This window comes from Anomaloglossus baeobatrachus, chromosome 8 (genome assembly GCF_048569485.1).
Source record: "Anomaloglossus baeobatrachus isolate aAnoBae1 chromosome 8, aAnoBae1.hap1, whole genome shotgun sequence".
NCBI lineage: Eukaryota > Metazoa > Chordata > Amphibia > Anura > Aromobatidae > Anomaloglossus > Anomaloglossus baeobatrachus.
This window is the reverse complement of record NC_134360.1, coordinates 155,407,469-155,424,254: the sequence shown is the minus strand read 5'-3', so window position 1 is coordinate 155,424,254 and position 16,786 is coordinate 155,407,469. Positions and strand designations below refer to the sequence as shown.

General features: G+C 45.6%; 1 protein-coding gene across 1 annotated transcript in view; it reads left to right on the top strand.

The window, feature by feature from the left end:
- The window catches only part of FNDC7 (fibronectin type III domain containing 7), a 70,036-nt gene that overhangs the window by 30,091 nt on the left and 23,159 nt on the right, over nucleotides 1–16,786 (top strand). Inside the window, exon 4 of the mRNA XM_075322118.1 lies at nucleotides 16,083–16,121. Coding sequence (XP_075178233.1) covers nucleotides 16,083–16,121 — 39 coding nt within the window. The remainder of the gene's footprint in view (nucleotides 1–16,082; nucleotides 16,122–16,786) is intronic.

Genomic DNA, 16,786 nt, shown 5'->3' with positions numbered 1-16,786 from the left:
GGGGAACACTATTCTCCTTAAGGAGACTTTGCGAGCCAGTCTGGCTGCCAGGTAAGGGGACTTATAGCTGCAATGCCCCTAAAATTCCACGGGGGAACACTATTCTCCTTAAGGAGACTTTGCAAGCCAGTCTGGCTGCCAGGTAAGGGGACTTATAGCTGCAATGCCCCTCTGGGAAATATTCAAATTGTCTCTCCAGTAAAGGAGACAAACTCTAGCACAGCGCCACCTATTGGAAGTAGCGATCCTAAAAGTCACAAGTGGATTTTCGACAATCCTTTGCAATATGACTCAGGATATATAAGCCAGATCAGAATCCCAATTTGCAGACACGGTGTTTCGGGGTGCTTGCCCCTCGTCAGTGCAAAGTATGGGGGTGTCTGATCTGGCTCATGAGAAAGCTATGTGGGGACCACGGGGGAACACTATTCTCCTTAAGGAGACTTTGCAAGCCAGTCTGGCTGCCAGGTAAGGGGACTTATAGCTGCAATGCCCCTAAAATTCCACGGGGGAACACTATTCTCCTTAAGGAGACTTTGCAAGCCAGTCTGGCTGCCAGGTAAGGGGACTTATAGCTGCAATGCCCCTCTGGGAAATATTCAAATTGTCTCTCCAGTAAAGGAGACAAACTCTAGCACAGCGCCACCTATTGGAAGTAGCGATCCTAAAAGTCACAAGTGGATTTTCGACAATCCTTTGCAATATGACTCAGGATATATAAGCCAGATCAGAATCCCAATTTGCAGACACGGTGTTTCGGGGTGCTTGCCCCTCGTCAGTGCAAAGTATGGGGGTGTCTGATCTGGCTCATGAGAAAGCTATGTGGGGACCACGGGGGAACACTATTCTCCTTAAGGAGACTTTGCAAGCCAGTCTGGCTGCCAGGTAAGGGGACTTATAGCTGCAATGCCCCTAAAATTCCACGGGGGAACACTATTCTCCTTAAGGAGACTTTGCAAGCCAGTCTGGCTGCCAGGTAAGGGGACTTATAGCTGCAATGCCCCTCTGGGAAATATTCAAATTGTCTCTCCAGTAAAGGAGACAAACTCTAGCACAGCGCCACCTATTGGAAGTAGCGATCCTAAAAGTCACAAGTGGATTTTCGACAATCCTTTGCAATATGACTCAGGATATATAAGCCAGATCAGAATCCCAATTTGCAGACACGGTGTTTCGGGGTGCTTGCCCCTCGTCAGTGCAAAGTATGGGGGTGTCTGATCTGGCTCATGAGAAAGCTATGTGGGGACCACGGGGGAACACTATTCTCCTTAAGGAGACTTTGCAAGCCAGTCTGGCTGCCAGGTAAGGGGACTTATAGCTGCAATGCCCCTAAAATTCCACGGGGGAACACTATTCTCCTTAAGGAGACTTTGCAAGCCAGTCTGGCTGCCAGGTAAGGGGACTTATAGCTGCAATGCCCCTCTGGGAAATATTCAAATTGTCTCTCCAGTAAAGGAGACAAACTCTAGCACAGCGCCACCTATTGGAAGTAGCGATCCTAAAAGTCACAAGTGGATTTTCGACAATCCTTTGCAATATGACTCAGGATATATAAGCCAGATCAGAATCCCAATTTGCAGACACGGTGTTTCGGGGTGCTTGCCCCTCGTCAGTGCAAAGTATGGGGGTGTCTGATCTGGCTCATGAGAAAGCTATGTGGGGACCACGGGGGAACACTATTCTCCTTAAGGAGACTTTGCAAGCCAGTCTGGCTGCCAGGTAAGGGGACTTATAGCTGCAATGCCCCTAAAATTCCACGGGGGAACACTATTCTCCTTAAGGAGACTTTGCAAGCCAGTCTGGCTGCCAGGTAAGGGGACTTATAGCTGCAATGCCCCTCTGGGAAATATTCAAATTGTCTCTCCAGTAAAGGAGACAAACTCTAGCACAGCGCCACCTATTGGAAGTAGCGATCCTAAAAGTCACAAGTGGATTTTCGACAATCCTTTGCAATATGACTCAGGATATATAAGCCAGATCAGAATCCCAATTTGCAGACACGGTGTTTCGGGGTGCTTGCCCCTCGTCAGTGCAAAGTATGGGGGTGTCTGATCTGGCTCATGAGAAAGCTATGTGGGGACCACGGGGGAACACTATTCTCCTTAAGGAGACTTTGCAAGCCAGTCTGGCTGCCAGGTAAGGGGACTTATAGCTGCAATGCCCCTAAAATTCCACGGGGGAACACTATTCTCCTTAAGGAGACTTTGCAAGCCAGTCTGGCTGCCAGGTAAGGGGACTTATAGCTGCAATGCCCCTCTGGGAAATATTCAAATTGTCTCTCCAGTAAAGGAGACAAACTCTAGCACAGCGCCACCTATTGGAAGTAGCGATCCTAAAAGTCACAAGTGGATTTTCGACAATCCTTTGCAATATGACTCAGGATATATAAGCCAGATCAGAATCCCAATTTGCAGACACGGTGTTTCGGGGTGCTTGCCCCTCGTCAGTGCAAAGTATGGGGGTGTCTGATCTGGCTCATGAGAAAGCTATGTGGGGACCACGGGGGAACACTATTCTCCTTAAGGAGACTTTGCAAGCCAGTCTGGCTGCCAGGTAAGGGGACTTATAGCTGCAATGCCCCTAAAATTCCACGGGGGAACACTATTCTCCTTAAGGAGACTTTGCAAGCCAGTCTGGCTGCCAGGTAAGGGGACTTATAGCTGCAATGCCCCTCTGGGAAATATTCAAATTGTCTCCAGTAAAGGAGACAAACTCTAGCACAGCGCCACCTATTGGAAGTAGCGATCCTAAAAGTCACAAGTGGATTTTCGACAATCCTTTGCAATATGACTCAGGATATATAAGCCAGATCAGAATCCCAATTTGCAGACACGGTGTTTCGGGGTGCTTGCCCCTCGTCAGTGCAAAGTATGGGGGTGTCTGATCTGGCTCATGAGAAAGCTATGTGGGGACCACGGGGGAACACTATTCTCCTTAAGGAGACTTTGCAAGCCAGTCTGGCTGCCAGGTAAGGGGACTTATAGCTGCAATGCCCCTAAAATTCCACGGGGGAACACTATTCTCCTTAAGGAGACTTTGCAAGCCAGTCTGGCTGCCAGGTAAGGGGACTTATAGCTGCAATGCCCCTCTGGGAAATATTCAAATTGTCTCTCCAGTAAAGGAGACAAACTCTAGCACAGCGCCACCTATTGGAAGTAGCGATCCTAAAAGTCACAAGTGGATTTTCGACAATCCTTTGCAATATGACTCAGGATATATAAGCCAGATCAGAATCCCAATTTGCAGACACGGTGTTTCGGGGTGCTTGCCCCTCGTCAGTGCAAAGTATGGGGGTGTCTGATCTGGCTCATGAGAAAGCTATGTGGGGACCACGGGGGAACACTATTCTCCTTAAGGAGACTTTGCAAGCCAGTCTGGCTGCCAGGTAAGGGGACTTATAGCTGCAATGCCCCTAAAATTCCACGGGGGAACACTATTCTCCTTAAGGAGACTTTGCAAGCCAGTCTGGCTGCCAGGTAAGGGGACTTATAGCTGCAATGCCCCTCTGGGAAATATTCAAATTGTCTCTCCAGTAAAGGAGACAAACTCTAGCACAGCGCCACCTATTGGAAGTAGCGATCCTAAAAGTCACAAGTGGATTTTCGACAATCCTTTGCAATATGACTCAGGATATATAAGCCAGATCAGAATCCCAATTTGCAGACACGGTGTTTCGGGGTGCTTGCCCCTCGTCAGTGCAAAGTATGGGGGTGTCTGATCTGGCTCATGAGAAAGCTATGTGGGGACCACGGGGGAACACTATTCTCCTTAAGGAGACTTTGCAAGCCAGTCTGGCTGCCAGGTAAGGGGACTTATAGCTGCAATGCCCCTAAAATTCCACGGGGGAACACTATTCTCCTTAAGGAGACTTTGCAAGCCAGTCTGGCTGCCAGGTAAGGGGACTTATAGCTGCAATGCCCCTCTGGGAAATATTCAAATTGTCTCTCCAGTAAAGGAGACAAACTCTAGCACAGCGCCACCTATTGGAAGTAGCGATCCTAAAAGTCACAAGTGGATTTTCGACAATCCTTTGCAATATGACTCAGGATATATAAGCCAGATCAGAATCCCAATTTGCAGACACGGTGTTTCGGGGTGCTTGCCCCTCGTCAGTGCAAAGTATGGGGGTGTCTGATCTGGCTCATGAGAAAGCTATGTGGGGACCACGGGGGAACACTATTCTCCTTAAGGAGACTTTGCAAGCCAGTCTGGCTGCCAGGTAAGGGGACTTATAGCTGCAATGCCCCTAAAATTCCACGGGGGAACACTATTCTCCTTAAGGAGACTTTGCAAGCCAGTCTGGCTGCCAGGTAAGGGGACTTATAGCTGCAATGCCCCTCTGGGAAATATTCAAATTGTCTCTCCAGTAAAGGAGACAAACTCTAGCACAGCGCCACCTATTGGAAGTAGCGATCCTAAAAGTCACAAGTGGATTTTCGACAATCCTTTGCAATATGACTCAGGATATATAAGCCAGATCAGAATCCCAATTTGCAGACACGGTGTTTCGGGGTGCTTGCCCCTCGTCAGTGCAAAGTATGGGGGTGTCTGATCTGGCTCATGAGAAAGCTATGTGGGGACCACGGGGGAACACTATTCTCCTTAAGGAGACTTTGCAAGCCAGTCTGGCTGCCAGGTAAGGGGACTTATAGCTGCAATGCCCCTAAAATTCCACGGGGGAACACTATTCTCCTTAAGGAGACTTTGCAAGCCAGTCTGGCTGCCAGGTAAGGGGACTTATAGCTGCAATGCCCCTCTGGGAAATATTCAAATTGTCTCTCCAGTAAAGGAGACAAACTCTAGCACAGCGCCACCTATTGGAAGTAGCGATCCTAAAAGTCACAAGTGGATTTTCGACAATCCTTTGCAATATGACTCAGGATATATAAGCCAGATCAGAATCCCAATTTGCAGACACGGTGTTTCGGGGTGCTTGCCCCTCGTCAGTGCAAAGTATGGGGGTGTCTGATCTGGCTCATGAGAAAGCTATGTGGGGACCACGGGGGAACACTATTCTCCTTAAGGAGACTTTGCAAGCCAGTCTGGCTGCCAGGTAAGGGGACTTATAGCTGCAATGCCCCTAAAATTCCACGGGGGAACACTATTCTCCTTAAGGAGACTTTGCAAGCCAGTCTGGCTGCCAGGTAAGGGGACTTATAGCTGCAATGCCCCTCTGGGAAATATTCAAATTGTCTCTCCAGTAAAGGAGACAAACTCTAGCACAGCGCCACCTATTGGAAGTAGCGATCCTAAAAGTCACAAGTGGATTTTCGACAATCCTTTGCAATATGACTCAGGATATATAAGCCAGATCAGAATCCCAATTTGCAGACACGGTGTTTCGGGGTGCTTGCCCCTCGTCAGTGCAAAGTATGGGGGTGTCTGATCTGGCTCATGAGAAAGCTATGTGGGGACCACGGGGGAACACTATTCTCCTTAAGGAGACTTTGCAAGCCAGTCTGGCTGCCAGGTAAGGGGACTTATAGCTGCAATGCCCCTAAAATTCCACGGGGGAACACTATTCTCCTTAAGGAGACTTTGCAAGCCAGTCTGGCTGCCAGGTAAGGGGACTTATAGCTGCAATGCCCCTCTGGGAAATATTCAAATTGTCTCTCCAGTAAAGGAGACAAACTCTAGCACAGCGCCACCTATTGGAAGTAGCGATCCTAAAAGTCACAAGTGGATTTTCGACAATCCTTTGCAATATGACTCAGGATATATAAGCCAGATCAGAATCCCAATTTGCAGACACGGTGTTTCGGGGTGCTTGCCCCTCGTCAGTGCAAAGTATGGGGGTGTCTGATCTGGCTCATGAGAAAGCTATGTGGGGACCACGGGGGAACACTATTCTCCTTAAGGAGACTTTGCAAGCCAGTCTGGCTGCCAGGTAAGGGGACTTATAGCTGCAATGCCCCTAAAATTCCACGGGGGAACACTATTCTCCTTAAGGAGACTTTGCAAGCCAGTCTGGCTGCCAGGTAAGGGGACTTATAGCTGCAATGCCCCTCTGGGAAATATTCAAATTGTCTCTCCAGTAAAGGAGACAAACTCTAGCACAGCGCCACCTATTGGAAGTAGCGATCCTAAAAGTCACAAGTGGATTTTCGACAATCCTTTGCAATATGACTCAGGATATATAAGCCAGATCAGAATCCCAATTTGCAGACACGGTGTTTCGGGGTGCTTGCCCCTCGTCAGTGCAAAGTATGGGGGTGTCTGATCTGGCTCATGAGAAAGCTATGTGGGGACCACGGGGGAACACTATTCTCCTTAAGGAGACTTTGCAAGCCAGTCTGGCTGCCAGGTAAGGGGACTTATAGCTGCAATGCCCCTAAAATTCCACGGGGGAACACTATTCTCCTTAAGGAGACTTTGCAAGCCAGTCTGGCTGCCAGGTAAGGGGACTTATAGCTGCAATGCCCCTCTGGGAAATATTCAAATTGTCTCTCCAGTAAAGGAGACAAACTCTAGCACAGCGCCACCTATTGGAAGTAGCGATCCTAAAAGTCACAAGTGGATTTTCGACAATCCTTTGCAATATGACTCAGGATATATAAGCCAGATCAGAATCCCAATTTGCAGACACGGTGTTTCGGGGTGCTTGCCCCTCGTCAGTGCAAAGTATGGGGGTGTCTGATCTGGCTCATGAGAAAGCTATGTGGGGACCACGGGGGAACACTATTCTCCTTAAGGAGACTTTGCAAGCCAGTCTGGCTGCCAGGTAAGGGGACTTATAGCTGCAATGCCCCTAAAATTCCACGGGGGAACACTATTCTCCTTAAGGAGACTTTGCAAGCCAGTCTGGCTGCCAGGTAAGGGGACTTATAGCTGCAATGCCCCTCTGGGAAATATTCAAATTGTCTCTCCAGTAAAGGAGACAAACTCTAGCACAGCGCCACCTATTGGAAGTAGCGATCCTAAAAGTCACAAGTGGATTTTCGACAATCCTTTGCAATATGACTCAGGATATATAAGCCAGATCAGAATCCCAATTTGCAGACACGGTGTTTCGGGGTGCTTGCCCCTCGTCAGTGCAAAGTATGGGGGTGTCTGATCTGGCTCATGAGAAAGCTATGTGGGGACCACGGGGGAACACTATTCTCCTTAAGGAGACTTTGCAAGCCAGTCTGGCTGCCAGGTAAGGGGACTTATAGCTGCAATGCCCCTAAAATTCCACGGGGGAACACTATTCTCCTTAAGGAGACTTTGCAAGCCAGTCTGGCTGCCAGGTAAGGGGACTTATAGCTGCAATGCCCCTCTGGGAAATATTCAAATTGTCTCTCCAGTAAAGGAGACAAACTCTAGCACAGCGCCACCTATTGGAAGTAGCGATCCTAAAAGTCACAAGTGGATTTTCGACAATCCTTTGCAATATGACTCAGGATATATAAGCCAGATCAGAATCCCAATTTGCAGACACGGTGTTTCGGGGTGCTTGCCCCTCGTCAGTGCAAAGTATGGGGGTGTCTGATCTGGCTCATGAGAAAGCTATGTGGGGACCACGGGGGAACACTATTCTCCTTAAGGAGACTTTGCAAGCCAGTCTGGCTGCCAGGTAAGGGGACTTATAGCTGCAATGCCCCTAAAATTCCACGGGGGAACACTATTCTCCTTAAGGAGACTTTGCAAGCCAGTCTGGCTGCCAGGTAAGGGGACTTATAGCTGCAATGCCCCTCTGGGAAATATTCAAATTGTCTCTCCAGTAAAGGAGACAAACTCTAGCACAGCGCCACCTATTGGAAGTAGCGATCCTAAAAGTCACAAGTGGATTTTCGACAATCCTTTGCAATATGACTCAGGATATATAAGCCAGATCAGAATCCCAATTTGCAGACACGGTGTTTCGGGGTGCTTGCCCCTCGTCAGTGCAAAGTATGGGGGTGTCTGATCTGGCTCATGAGAAAGCTATGTGGGGACCACGGGGGAACACTATTCTCCTTAAGGAGACTTTGCAAGCCAGTCTGGCTGCCAGGTAAGGGGACTTATAGCTGCAATGCCCCTAAAATTCCACGGGGGAACACTATTCTCCTTAAGGAGACTTTGCAAGCCAGTCTGGCTGCCAGGTAAGGGGACTTATAGCTGCAATGCCCCTCTGGGAAATATTCAAATTGTCTCTCCAGTAAAGGAGACAAACTCTAGCACAGCGCCACCTATTGGAAGTAGCGATCCTAAAAGTCACAAGTGGATTTTCGACAATCCTTTGCAATATGACTCAGGATATATAAGCCAGATCAGAATCCCAATTTGCAGACACGGTGTTTCGGGGTGCTTGCCCCTCGTCAGTGCAAAGTATGGGGGTGTCTGATCTGGCTCATGAGAAAGCTATGTGGGGACCACGGGGGAACACTATTCTCCTTAAGGAGACTTTGCAAGCCAGTCTGGCTGCCAGGTAAGGGGACTTATAGCTGCAATGCCCCTAAAATTCCACGGGGGAACACTATTCTCCTTAAGGAGACTTTGCAAGCCAGTCTGGCTGCCAGGTAAGGGGACTTATAGCTGCAATGCCCCTCTGGGAAATATTCAAATTGTCTCTCCAGTAAAGGAGACAAACTCTAGCACAGCGCCACCTATTGGAAGTAGCGATCCTAAAAGTCACAAGTGGATTTTCGACAATCCTTTGCAATATGACTCAGGATATATAAGCCAGATCAGAATCCCAATTTGCAGACACGGTGTTTCGGGGTGCTTGCCCCTCGTCAGTGCAAAGTATGGGGGTGTCTGATCTGGCTCATGAGAAAGCTATGTGGGGACCACGGGGGAACACTATTCTCCTTAAGGAGACTTTGCAAGCCAGTCTGGCTGCCAGGTAAGGGGACTTATAGCTGCAATGCCCCTAAAATTCCACGGGGGAACACTATTCTCCTTAAGGAGACTTTGCAAGCCAGTCTGGCTGCCAGGTAAGGGGACTTATAGCTGCAATGCCCCTCTGGGAAATATTCAAATTGTCTCTCCAGTAAAGGAGACAAACTCTAGCACAGCGCCACCTATTGGAAGTAGCGATCCTAAAAGTCACAAGTGGATTTTCGACAATCCTTTGCAATATGACTCAGGATATATAAGCCAGATCAGAATCCCAATTTGCAGACACGGTGTTTCGGGGTGCTTGCCCCTCGTCAGTGCAAAGTATGGGGGTGTCTGATCTGGCTCATGAGAAAGCTATGTGGGGACCACGGGGGAACACTATTCTCCTTAAGGAGACTTTGCAAGCCAGTCTGGCTGCCAGGTAAGGGGACTTATAGCTGCAATGCCCCTAAAATTCCACGGGGGAACACTATTCTCCTTAAGGAGACTTTGCAAGCCAGTCTGGCTGCCAGGTAAGGGGACTTATAGCTGCAATGCCCCTCTGGGAAATATTCAAATTGTCTCTCCAGTAAAGGAGACAAACTCTAGCACAGCGCCACCTATTGGAAGTAGCGATCCTAAAAGTCACAAGTGGATTTTCGACAATCCTTTGCAATATGACTCAGGATATATAAGCCAGATCAGAATCCCAATTTGCAGACACGGTGTTTCGGGGTGCTTGCCCCTCGTCAGTGCAAAGTATGGGGGTGTCTGATCTGGCTCATGAGAAAGCTATGTGGGGACCACGGGGGAACACTATTCTCCTTAAGGAGACTTTGCAAGCCAGTCTGGCTGCCAGGTAAGGGGACTTATAGCTGCAATGCCCCTAAAATTCCACGGGGGAACACTATTCTCCTTAAGGAGACTTTGCAAGCCAGTCTGGCTGCCAGGTAAGGGGACTTATAGCTGCAATGCCCCTCTGGGAAATATTCAAATTGTCTCTCCAGTAAAGGAGACAAACTCTAGCACAGCGCCACCTATTGGAAGTAGCGATCCTAAAAGTCACAAGTGGATTTTCGACAATTTTAATATCCTTTGTAAAATATTAACAATTCCTAACTGATTCTTGGATCAAACATAAATCTAGGAGCCCTAACTGACAACAATCTGTTTTATCTAGAAAAAAATGCATTGTCTATGGAACAGTTGCAGCTTTCCCAAGTCAACTTTTACCGAGAGGGGCCATCAGTAACAAAAATATATTTTTTTCTAAATTGATCAGATTGGTTATAAATAACTTAGGGACAAAATATATAATTGGTGGAGGAAGGTTGAACTAGATGGACCTAGGTCTTTTTTCAACCTATGCAACTATGTAACTATGATAACCTACTTACACGTACACCCATGTTCTGCTCAGTCATTTCATAATGTAGAGGAGATCTCTAGAGGTCCATTGGGCAAAGTGAGACCCAAGACTTGTTCTTTCGCCTTTTCAAGTTGTACAGTGTTGAGTTACATTCTAAGATCAGTGCCAATGTTTCCTTTGTATGGTACCATTTTGCTAATATCATTAAACTTTGTCATAAAGATTAATATATCTGATCATTTTCAATGATGGTACAAACCACGTAGAAATTAGAAAACATTAAATGTATAAAAACCTCTATGTGAAAGATATTGTATACTTAACTTTTAATATTGGGTCAAAGCCCTTTAAAGGATTATCACCTATTCATAAGATAGGGGATAACCTGCTAATCACTGGAGGGAGGGGGGTGACTGCTTGGATCACCAATGACCCCAAGTACATGGCCCTGCGTCTTTGGAAGCATAAGAAATAAGTGAGCTAATTCTCAATGATCATGCAATGGCTGCATGTGTTTATATTGAACGATAATTGCTCGATCTAAGATTTTTTTTACACAATAATTGAACTGTGTAAAAGACCTTAAGGCTATGTGCGCACGTTGCGTAAATACATGCAGTTACGCTGCGCTTTGTAGCGCAGCGTAACTGCATGCGTCCTGCGTCCCCTGCACAGTCTATGGAGATTGTGCAGGGGCCGTGCGCACGTGGCGTTTTAGAGCGCAGCGCTTCGGCTACTGCCGAAGCGCTGCGTAAAAAGAAGTGACATGTCACTTCTTCCGTGCGCTTTGCTGGCAGCCCCTGCTCTGTCTATGGGAGGAGCTGCAGGAAGAGCGCATGGAATCGGCTTCACTACGGACATTTTTGCAGCGATTTAAAGCGCACATGTGCTCTTCAGATCGCTGCAGAAATTTCTGCGGTGAACTGTACGCAACGTGCGCACATAGCCTAAGGGTCCGCTTTTTACAAATTTAATACCATTCTGTGGCACAGAACTCTGTAAATGGTCCTGTAACTGATTGTACAATAATAGTGGCTGAGAAAAAAAACAATTGCATATGGATAGCATTGGAGAGAAAAGAAATTACATACTCACATGACATACGGAATGATATACATACGTCAAACTTTTCTGAATGAGAATGGCACCTATTTTTTATGTACTTGTGTGAACGAACCCTATATATAATGTCAGGCTACCACCAGGGGGAGCTGGAGCCCTGCAGGAAAAGACACTACACAGAGCTGAATCAGCATGGAGGTGGACACACAGTGTGTGCTTGCTGGAGCACTGCCCTGCAGAGTCAGCCAGAATACAGAGGCCACGGGGCGTGCAGGGGATGGTCAGGCAGGCCAGGTCATACACAGTACGGTAAGAAAGAAGACTGGAGGAACAAGCAAAGGCGTGGTCGAGGTCAGGCCGAGGTCAGTACTAGAGGAAGCAACCGAGTGGGGAGGTAGGAGAAGGGGGAACGACTGGGTCTATTGTGGGAAGGAAGGAGGTGGGACGGAACACAGACAGAGTACAGGGGAAGGATCAGGAAACACTTACAGGGACCAGCAATCACAGGCAAAGCAGTGCTAAGCTTATAGCCGCTGCTGGTACACCAGAGATGACAGAATTTAAAGCATCCAAGCTCCGGAAGTGAGGCCCGAGAGAAGGCTCCGCCCCCTAGCCATGTGGACGGGGAGGTGGAACCATGACAGTTAAAACATAAAGAATTAGCTACATATTATCACTGGACCCCATTAATCTTGTAAGTACTCATGCAGACAATAACAATAAGGGAGGTGGAACGTATCCTATTCCTCCACCTGTCATGGCAGTGAGGCCTACATGGCGACTTTGGACATTACACAAGTCGCGTAGCCAAAAGATTTCTGTGTGTACATGTTACATCGCCGCACCATAGAAGTGACAGGGTCACATTGTGACCCCAAGGGTCACAAAAAATTCAACTGGGTACAATTTTTAGTAATTTGCTTGTTGTGGTTGCAGTACCCTCGGGCTCGCAGTTCGACCCCTTCAATTGTATTGTGCTGTCATTTAGCGAAATTTTGTCGCTCTTCGCATGTCACAGATAAAGTTGCCATGAAAACCAAAATTAGGAGTGAAGTCTGTTGGTTGTAGGGATTCTCATCTGGTGATTTTCTTTCATTTAAATCTACATATTATTCTTTATACTAATATAGGTAGAAGTATAGGAATAACATTAGAAGTTGGTCTTGTGGTAGTGTATATGTGCCATTAGTTTTTTCATTGGTACCGACAATTCAACTGAAATTTCTCTAGAACAGGGAGACACTTTTCCACACTCATTAATATTTTTCCATATTAATATGTGATGGGATGTTGCCATGTTCACACCACCAGTCACTGAGCTCTGTATAGTGCCGCTTTCCCGCAGTACCTGCAATTGCTCCTAAGGCTGGAGTCACACTTGCGAGTGTCTCGCGTGAGTGTCGCATCGCATCACCCGACACGGCTGCACATTCTCTGTACAGGAGCGGGTCGGCTGCATGTATTTCTATGCAGCTGAGAGCCTCCTGTCCGGAGAGTGTGCGGCTGTGCCGGGTGATGCGATGCGACACTCACGCGAGACACTCGCAAGTGTGACTCCAGCCTAAATAGTAGGAACAATTTTAGCAATCATTGCGGGTTTGTTGATATTCCATCTTATATATAATAAATTCCTGGCTATTTCTCCCTGTTTATGACACTTTTTTTTTTTTTCTCTACATGAAATTTTAAGAGGACTAAATAATTTTCTCATTTGGATATTAAAAAAGAATGTTGTCTCTTTTCTTTGACCTGTGGGACCTACGGTAATTTTTATGTCATTTCCATATTTTTTTAACGATATTGGGAAAACTGTAAAAAAAGGAGATATATGCCTAATTTTGTATATTGTATATTACAGTGTTTTGTAATAAATATTTTTATGTAGCAGACATGTCAGCTTTTTGAGACAACCCAAAAACAGTGATTTAGATTGGTGGTGGCTTTTAAAATAGATTATTTTTTTTCCTGCTTTTCTTTTCTTTTTCCATTTAGTTTGCACATTTTTTCTGCCATAAAGTCATCAAAGACCTTTAGGGACATTTCAATATTTAAATGCACTTTTATTACTAATCCTTATGACTGGGGTAGAAATTTAGCCAATGTTATGGGCCAAATTTGGCCTCCTGAGTACATTGCTGAGATGATCTGGCTTTAAGACCCAGCAACTACTGATTACTCCAGGTATCCAGCAATCACATGATTACTAGGTGGGAGAAGGTGGGGCTGTTAGTGCTTCTTATATTGTATGCACAGTGTCCGTTCAGCGCTGGGTATACAACAATTAGGAAGGCAGAGATTGTAAATAACCACCTCTGCCTTTTTTGTGGATATTCTGTCTGACTCTGTAGCTGGCTCCTTGCCCCTGCAATTGCTGATTCTGCAATGATGTTCTAAAATTTCTTTACAGCGATATATATGGACCAACCTGACATTTTAAGTTGTTGGGTGGTCTACAAGCAGTTAAACTGGCCATAGACTGACAGCTGAACTATAATTCTTGGATTGTATAAGGGCGGTGTTACACGAGACGATTTATCGTGTGATCGCATGAGCGATCGCACCCGCCCCCGTCGTTTGTGCGTCACGAGCAATTCATTGCCCGTGTCACACAAAGTCATTAAACCTCCGTCACACATACTTACTTCCCTAATGACGTCGCTGTGGGCGGCGAACATCCTCTTCCTGAAGGGGGAGGGACGTTCAGTGTCACAGCGACGTCACACAGCGGCCGCCCAATAGAAACGGAGGGGCGGAGATAAGCGGGACGTAACATCCCGCCCACCTCCTTCCTTCCTCATTGCTGGCGGGACGCAGATAAGCTGTGTTCGTCGTTCCTGGGGTGTCACACACAGCGATGTGTGCTGCCACAGGAACGACGAACAACTGGCATGCAGAAGGAGGAACGACATTATGAAAATGAACGACGTGTCAACGAGCAACGATAAGGTGAGTATTTTTGCTCGTTAACAGTCGTTCGGAGCTGTCACATGCTACGACATCTCTAACAATGCCAGATGTGCGTCACGAATTCCGCACGATATATATCCTACCGTGTAACGCCGCCCTAACACTGTTGCCATTTATTGTTTGCAGATGATGCATGGGGTATATGGATAGTAATGTCTTCAGCCAATATAAACAGTATACACAGTGTTAGAACAGAGCGTGAATAAGAATTATATAATTGCTTTAGTACTATTGCTGGTTATTTGCAGCATTTTATCTATCTTGGACAACCCCTTTAATAGAGTCTATTAAACACTTTACATAGAGTTCATGTGCATGTCACAGACCCTGTTTATATACTATAATCAAGGAATCAGCATGTCCACAATACTATCCTTATAAGTGTCTCATTTGTTGGCAGAATTTCATTAATGATAAATTTACTGAATGAAAAAGGTGGAGAAAGAGTTGCCAGGAATTCCACTTATCCTAAGAGAAAGGTATCTATGCTTCCCAAGAAATGGAAAGATGAGAAACACTGTATGGTCTCTAGCCAATGTAATATAAGGGGCAGACAATTGCTTCTAAGAATTTATACTTACAGTCATGGCTGAAAGTGTTGGCACCCTTGAAATTGGTCCCGAAAATCAAGTATTTCTCCTATAAAATTATTGCAATTACACATTTTGTTTTACACATGTTTATTTACTTTGTGTTCATTAAAACAACACAAAAATCCCAGGAAAAAAAGGCAAATTGGAAATAATATCCTATAAAACTTCAATAATGGACCGGCCAAAATTATGGCACACCCTTTGGAATAAATGAATGCAATCAATCGTTTCCTATAACTATGAACAAGCTTCTTACACCTCTCACCTGGAATTTTGGACTTCTTTTGCAAACTGGTCCAGATCTCTCATATTTGAAGGTGTCTTAAGACCACATGTGTTCAATGGGATTTAGATACAAATTCATTGTGGGCCACTTCTGAACTCTCCATCACTTTATTTCCAGCCATTTCTGGGGGATTCTTGTAGTATGTTTGGGGTCATTGTCCTGGAAGACCCATGACCTAGGACACAAACCCAGCTTTCTGACACTGGGCACTACATTGAGACACAAAATCCTTTGATAATCTTCCGATTCCGACTCCAACCTGGGCTGCATGGTCCAATGCATGGTCACCCATTCTGTTACATGCCCACCCCTGCTGCCATAACACGTTGCACACAGTCAAGACATCCATTGCCAGAAGCAGCAAAACAACCTCAAAACATCTTTGCACCTCCACCATACTTGACTGTAGGTACTGTGTTCTTTTCTTTGTAGGCTTCATTCCATTTTCAGTAAACAGTAGAATTATGTGCTTTACCAAAAAGCTCAACCTTGGTCTCATCTATTCACAAGATGCTTTCCCAAAAGGATTTTGGCTGACTTGCATACATTTTGACAAACTGCGGTCTAGCTTTTTTATGTCTCTGTGTCAGCAGTAGGGTTTTCCTCTGTCTCCTGCCATAGCGTTTAATTTCATTCAACTTTGCCGGATATTTTGCACTGATGCACCCTGAGCCTGCATGACAGCTTGAACTTCTTTGGGCTGCTTATCTATTATCCAGACTATCCTACATTTCAATCTCTTATCCATTTTTCTGTGTCGTCCATGTCCAGGGAGATTAGTTATAGTATCATGGGTTGTACACTTCTTGAGTAGTTTGCGCATCATTGACAAAGGAATCTCAAGATCTCTAGAGATGGACTTGTAACCTTGAGATTGTTAATATTTTTCAACAATTTTGATTCTCAAGTCCTGAGACATTTCTCTTCTCCTCATTCTATTCTCCATGCTCAGTGTATTAGTATGGCACACACAGACACGCAATGCAAAGATTGCATCAACTTCTCCCTTTTTATGTGTTTTCAGATGTGATTTTCATATTGCCCAAATCTGTTAATGCCACAGGTGAGTTTGAATGCTTGAAACAAAGTTGTTTACCTACAATTTTGAAAGGTGCCAACAATTTTGTCCAGCCCATTCTTAAAATCATGTCCAATTTGCCTTTTTTCTCTTTTGTTTTGTTGTTATTCCAATAAGCATAAAGGAAATAAACATGTGTGTAACAAAAACATGTGTAATTGAAGTAATATTCTGGGAGAAATACTTCATTTTCTGGAAAAATTTCAAGTGTGCCAATAGTTTTGGCCATGACTGTATATATATGTGGAGGGGAGAGATACTGTGCCCTATGTTAGACCTCCACTGATAAAAGCTGCCATTAGTGGAAGTATTAGTGGATATCAAGGCTTCGTTTGTTACAAATTACAGTAGGAAGGTCGAAAGGTCATTTGCTAATACTGAGCCAAATCTGCATTATCTGCTCTGTCACCAGATAGGAACTTTCTTATTTTTATGAATGAGCAGATTCAGAAAGTGACTGTGCAGCGGAAATATTTATTCAATACCTTGTCTACATCTTGGTCAGGCAGCCGAGATTTACCATTCCTGGCAGTAGTACTGCTGCCACACAGTTGCATGTCTATCAGGATACCGCAATGTAGAATACACACATACACACTAGTATCATTATCACTTTAGTTTAAAAGGAAAAAAAAAACATAATAAGAAGG